This window comes from Ctenocephalides felis, unplaced genomic scaffold, assembly GCF_003426905.1.
Source record: "Ctenocephalides felis isolate EL2017-DRISC unplaced genomic scaffold, ASM342690v1 CF-g0.4_SCAFFOLD_00845, whole genome shotgun sequence".
Taxonomy (NCBI): Eukaryota; Metazoa; Arthropoda; class Insecta; order Siphonaptera; family Pulicidae; genus Ctenocephalides; species Ctenocephalides felis.
In genome coordinates, this window is record NW_020536999.1 from 19,954,182 (window position 1) to 19,960,822 (window position 6,641).

The following is a 6,641-nucleotide window of genomic DNA, read 5'->3' on the forward strand; positions in this document are numbered from 1 at the left end:
AACATATATTGTAAAAAAATTGTTTAATATTTACGCAATTCAGGTAAGACAAAAAACGTTATTTTAAGAATTTTCGAAATTAAGCCAGCTCATTTATTAATAAGAAACAGGAAGAGAAAAATAAAAATTCTTGAATATTTTTAAGTATTTTAAAATAAAATATATTACAAATGAGTTAATTTTAAAAATTATTAAAAAAAATAATATTTCATCTATAAGAGCCCTGTGTAAACTAAAACTCTATTACACATAGGGTTTATATAGAAAAAAATATACTTTTTAAATATTTAGTAATTTCAACTCATGTTTAATCTAATCTGTCTTTAATAGTTGAAAATATTTAGATAACAAATTTGCAAATTCTGAATTTTAAATGTTTTAAATTCATTTTAGTAAATTATTAGTTATACTTTCATCAGCTGTTTTAAAGTTTAATTCTACGTGGAGGGTTTTAAGAAACATTTAGCTTTAGACCACTTTTAAACTTTTCAAATTAATTTTCATGCCACAAATAATTAATGAATTTGCCAAATCAGAATATACAACAAATAAAATTAAGTAAAGTTCACTTACCTGTAGAATTATAATTTTCCTTTGGACTATCATCATCCTGATCGTCATCTAAATCCAAAATATCATTTGGAGTAAGAGGTGTGATTGGGTTCACTTGGTCAAAGTCATTTTCCTCATTTTCTGAGTCATTGTCGGGACTGAAAAATAATATTCAGAATTAGAATAACGATAAATATTAGAAACAATTAACGTATTATTACCGGTTTTCAAAATAATGATATTTTATATTATACTCTGATATCACAGATATAATAAGATTATTATAACATATTATATATAATATAAAATCATTGTTAAAACAAAATACATTTTGTGCGTAATACTGGAAGGTAATATTATGCTAACTTCAAGTTAAGTTCAATTTTAAACATAAATTTACATAAGTCGATAATGACGAACGCATATAATTATAAATATAACTCTAATCAGACTTTTTAATAACAAATTGCAAATTTATTAGATTACAAGAAAAACAAAAACTGCAGAATTTTAAATGAGATATCAATAAAAGTCAAGCAAAGCAAAACAATTGTCCATCAAGGTAAAGTGACCCTGAAATTCGTATTGATTCTCTTCGCCGCTTATATTTAATATGTAACTGTCAAATTACCTTCAATTGTAAAAATTGAGTTGAAAAATATAATATTAATAACAATAAGCCCCACAAATAGATCAGTAATTTTTGTTGTAAACTTAAATATTTTTTACTGACTTAGAAAAAAAAATAGTAAATGTTTACAAAAAAGGGCAGTTTTGCTACAACTTAATAATAATAGTTAAGTGAAGTTGAACGAAATACAATTAAAAATCTAATAAATATTATTACCTCACGATAGTTTTTTCGTCCATGACACCAAGTTAATTCAAAACCATCTATTTATCAGCTGTTAAATCACTTTCAAATGTCATGCACAACAACAAACTTCTCGTTTTATGTAAATAGACACTGTTTAACTTTGAATTAGCCATTTTAAGAATTATTTTAAGTTGTTATTAATAATAAATTCATATATTTTTAGTTATGTGTTATATTTTAATATATTTTAGTAGTTTAGGGGTTTAGTGTGTCAAACTTCTGACATTGATGTATGCGAGTCCTGCGCAGATAAAGGAAGCAGGAACCGCCATTGACTATGTAATACTAATGGATGCTAATTATGTAAACTGAAAAGAACAGTAGTTATCATAACATTGTTTATTTAACTATGGATCTAATTATATTTTTGGCTAATAAATTGAAATAGTTGCATATTCAAGATTAGGCCTATAATTACATTCTATTTTCATAAAAATTAACTACAATAAATTCAAATGTTTATCAAAAATATAAAACAAAACGAAAACATTATTCTAATTATTTTACGTTTTATTCAAGAATTTATTCATATTAAAATATATGAATTCATACATTTTAGTAGAAATAAATCCTTATTTATCATATTTAATCAAATCTTTTATTCAATTCAAATAAGTTTTCTAAAACATGAAATAAAACAACAATAAATTGTTAATTATATGTTTAATTCAAATCTAATAATTAATGTAATATATGTTTCTTGCATGCATTATGCATACTATTATTATGACTTTTTATTTAAGCACACTGTAAATAATATAAATAATATCTTAGCACGCTGCTTCAATGTATAATGTTGTCAATGTATTTGATTTATCAAAAATGGCACAAATTGGTAAATCAGTAAGTTTCTACAAAATTAAAATATTATAATTATATAACATATTACATAAGAATATACAATTCTAAATTTAGGAATATAAATAGGACTCTTTATATTTTTGTATAGGCACACAATTATTTCACAGGCACATAAAAAGGAAGAATATATGTTTTTGTTATTTACTGCTGCAAATATTATAATTTTATATTCAAAGTCAAATCTTACATAGTATATGCAAATTCTAATCTGAAATAGTCTTTGTGATAAAATATGTTTCAAACCACATAATTATAACAACAATAATGAAGTAAATATTATTAATTGTTTGTACTGTTTCAATATTTTCTGCAATTTGTTTGAAATAGAAAACACTTTGAATATTTAATCTTAATCATTTAAAGCAATACAACTGTAGATTACCTACAATTAAACTTAAAAATAATTTTACTTACACTTATTCTAATAAGCAACATTTAATGTTACAGAAAATACCACATGCACATAAATTTAGATATATTAAATATTTTAAGTATTAAGGCAATTCTAAGGCGATGTTCGTTACTTTAAAACAAACTAATTTACAATGTTAAAATATAACATTATATATATATATATATATATATATATATATATATATATATATATAATGTAAAAAGGTAACTTTGAATTGGTATAAAATTAATAAATATATTTTAATTTATTTATAATGCAATACTGCTGTCAAAGCTGTTAAAAGATTTAAAGCATATAGCTGCTTTTTAACATAGAAATTCTTATAGAATATATATATATAATCTGGGATCTAATATCAGGTAAAGATTGGGATTCATTAAGGCAGTGTTTACAATAAATAATAAATTTTTGATAGCAGCTTTTTGACAAGACCTTTGGAATAGTTATTTATCTTTTCATTTTATCAAGAATTGGAACCACCATATCAAATTTAGGACGTTTTCCAGGATCCTCATTCATGCAAATTTTGATAAGTTTGGCAAGATAAGAAGATGTACCAGGCGGTATTTCAAGACGTAATCCTTCTGTAGCAATTCTTAAACCTACAAAAAAATGAGATTGCAGTCACAATCTTTGTCATAATAACTATGGCAATAACAATGTTTGGCATGATAATATAAAGTAGATATAATATCAAATTACCACACTCCATAGGAGATAAATCAGCAAATGGAACTTCTCTGGTTGCTAATTCCCAAAGACAAACTGCAAAACTCCACATATCGCAAGCCTCTGCATTTCTAACTAATCTATTTTTCTGTAAAGCTTCAGGAGACATCCAAGCTGGTCGATATATACGGCCACGTTCTTGAAATGAAAATTTTGCATCGGACATATTCAATCGTGCTGTCAAATCTTCATCAATCTAAATAACAAACAAGAAATAAAGTATATAAATAAATTATGTACTATTCATTATTAATTTTTTATAATTATTTTTATCGTCATTTATCAAAAATGCCCTATATAAAATTGAAACACGATAATTTTAATTAGTAATAACAAAAATTAAACTCACCATTACGTGATGGCTATTCAAATGATAATCTGGAATGATTCTTTCCAAAGAATGTAAGAAAGCCATTCCTCTTGCAATATCAAGAGCAAATCTGATAGCCTGTGATGAGTCTACAACAAGACCGGCTGCACCATGTAAAATTGCTGATAAAGAGCCCCGAGTCATATATTGACTTATAGTTATAAGACGATGATTATCCACACAACCACCAATTAATGGCAAAATGTTTGGATGAGAAAAAATACGTAGTTTTGGAAATTCTTCCTGCAATTTAATTTATTGCATGATTTATGTATGTATTTTACTACATTTATATACATACATATCTACAAAATCTCCAACTTACCTGAAAATCCCTAAGTGCTCTATTAGTGACTTCCCTAACATTAATTTGCTTGGCAACAATATCATTTTTTTGCCAACGACCTCTCCAACTAATACCAGAAGGTGTATCTGCAATTTTTGTATGTAAAGTAAGTTCACTGAAATTAATTCCTCTGTGTCGTGACAAAGTAGCATCTCTCGATCTAGTTTTTAATCCTAACCAACTTTGATCTTTAAATGTGATTTTCTTTAATTCTTGGCCATTTTCAATGGCCATGTCGTGAAGCCTGAAACAGACAAACTATGCAATTTCTCTTCATTGAAGAAAAGTGTAAAAAAGAGAAAGAAAGGGAAATGAGATTTAAAAAAAAATCATCAAAATTACCTTTTAGCAAAACTACCCTTTGTTTTATCCAATGGGGTATCACCATCCTTATTTGCTAATGAAACAAGAGCTCCAGCTCTAACAAGTTCTTCTGCAATAGCTTCATAGCCCCAAAAACAAGCATAGTGCAGAGCAGTATTGCCATGTTCATTTGTAAAGTTAACATCAGCTCGCTCTCGGAGTAACTTTAAAAATAAAGCAAATTATATTTTTTCTATAGTTTTGTTTGTCCTATTTATAAGGAACATAGAACTATATCAGTAATTGACTACATGCATTTAATAATGTAAAAGAATTACATTATAGTATTTATCCAATATAAATTATTTGCAAATTATTCTTACTGTTGTTACAATATCATGATGGCCATGAGCTGCCGCCAAATGTAGTGGAATATCATCTCCACGATTAGTAGCATTTATTCTGGCACCTCTCTGAACCAGCATATCAACCAAATTTTTATGGCCTCTTTTGCTAGCCCAGTGCAAAGGGCTAAAGCCATGATCATCTCTTTAAATGTAATCATGCAATTAATATATAATTCTCAAAATTCCAAAAATATGTACATGTTAGATAATAAAAATTTATAATTATAACAAATCATTTTATATTTACTATATCATTTTGATATTGCCAAGCTATATTTAGCTGTTGAATAATTACATATGATTCATTCATCATAAGAATTTAATTAGTGCTATATTTACATAAATGAAAAAGAGGTTATATTTTGAAAGTAAACATTAAAATGGATTGAGTAAAATGATGGCATAAATGATAAGTATGAAAAAACTAACTAAATACTCGTCAACAAAATATGTAAACAAAATATTACATTTTCTAGGTGCATTTGTCCAGTCAAAATAAACGAAGGGCAAATGACGTCATGTCCATTAACTCCTACGACAATGACCAAATTAGGACATTGCATTACGAAATGGGTGTGCCGTTTATATATAAATTTTAAAACAAAATAAAGTGATAAATTAATGAATGAGTTTTAATTAGCGCAATCATTATTTATCCGTACCCTTGATTCATGTCATGCTCAGTATCATCCAACCAAAGTCGTACTTGAATAGCATTTCCTTCACGACACCACTGAAATATATCTTCCATTTTATTTTAATTACAACGTTATTAATATATAAATAAATATATATTGGTTATGCAATAACACAACAAAGAATTATGTACAATTTTATTTAAATAAATAACATATTGATAAACAACAATTTGACAGTTCTTTATGCAAAAAAATCTTGAAATATCTTCACAATGAGATGAAGTAAGCAACATGTGCTCTCAATCTGCCAGATTGCATAATTTTATTTATTTTTATTTAATTTACTTTAAGATTAAATATTTAATAAAGAGATTTAAATATTTATTAATTTAACACATATTGAATAATTTTATTTATTTAATTTAAGTATATTTAAATATAAATAATATTTGATTCACATTCAAACGATCTTCTTTTTATAAGGTTGGCAAAGAAAATGCATGCATTTGACAGCCGAAATTGGCCGAAATGTTGCTGTAGCTATCAAAATTGCATAATTTGAATCTGGAATGAAAAACTAAAATAATGTTTATATAATAATAAATGTTTTATACGATTAAAAAAATGCCCAGTACTTTTAGAAAGCGTTATGATACAATCAGTATGTTATATATATTTTTCAATAAATTTGTTGGTTATAAATGTCGATCATGTTTTGCTTATAATTATTAATTAATTAACAAGAATTAGTTTGTTATCAATAAATGGATTTTTATTGGTGCTGCAGCTTCGATGGGTGCTGCTTTATTTAGTAATCCTTTGAAGTATGAAATCATTTTTGGAAATAGTTTTTCTACAAATATATGATTTATTAAAAAAGAAAATATTTACAGGTTGTTAAAACACGCATGCAATTACAAGGAGAATTGCAAACAAGAGGCACACATGCTATATATTATAAAAATGTTTTTCATGCATTTTATACTATAGGAAAACTGATGGCTTATTAGCATTACAGAGTGGGTTAACGCCTTCTTTATGTTTTCAATTTTTTATAAATGGTATCAGGTAAACATGAAGATATATATATAACAACTATTAGCATGTTTTTAGTTATTAATATAACTATCAGATTCCTTTTAA

The 6,641-nt window shown here is 25.8% G+C and overlaps 1 protein-coding gene across 1 annotated transcript; it reads right to left on the bottom strand.

Moving 5' to 3' along the window:
* Positions 1-3,136: 3,136 nt before the first annotated feature.
* On the bottom strand, positions 3,137-5,727 carry LOC113376643 (integrin-linked protein kinase-like). Its single transcript, XM_026616643.1, has 7 exons — positions 5,523-5,727; positions 4,837-5,002; positions 4,493-4,677; positions 4,130-4,394; positions 3,784-4,047; positions 3,408-3,630; positions 3,137-3,307 (listed from the first exon to the last, which is right to left on the bottom strand). The coding sequence occupies exons 1-7, from the start codon at positions 5,609-5,611 to the stop codon at positions 3,153-3,155; spliced, it is 1,347 nt and encodes a 448-aa protein (XP_026472428.1). The 5' UTR covers positions 5,612-5,727; the 3' UTR covers positions 3,137-3,152.
* Between the last annotated feature and the right edge of the window lie 914 nt (positions 5,728-6,641).

Coding starts and splice junctions, on each gene's coding strand:
- LOC113376643 (XM_026616643.1), bottom strand. CDS start 5,611: ATGGAAGATATATTTCAGTGGTGTCGTGAAGGAAATGCTATTCAAGTA. Junction 4,678..4,836: donor ATCATGATATTGTAACAACA/GTAAGAATAATT, acceptor TTATTTTTAAAG/TTACTCCGAGAGCGAGCTGA. Junction 4,395..4,492: donor AAGGGTAGTTTTGCTAAAAG/GTAATTTTGATG, acceptor TGTCTGTTTCAG/GCTTCACGACATGGCCATTG.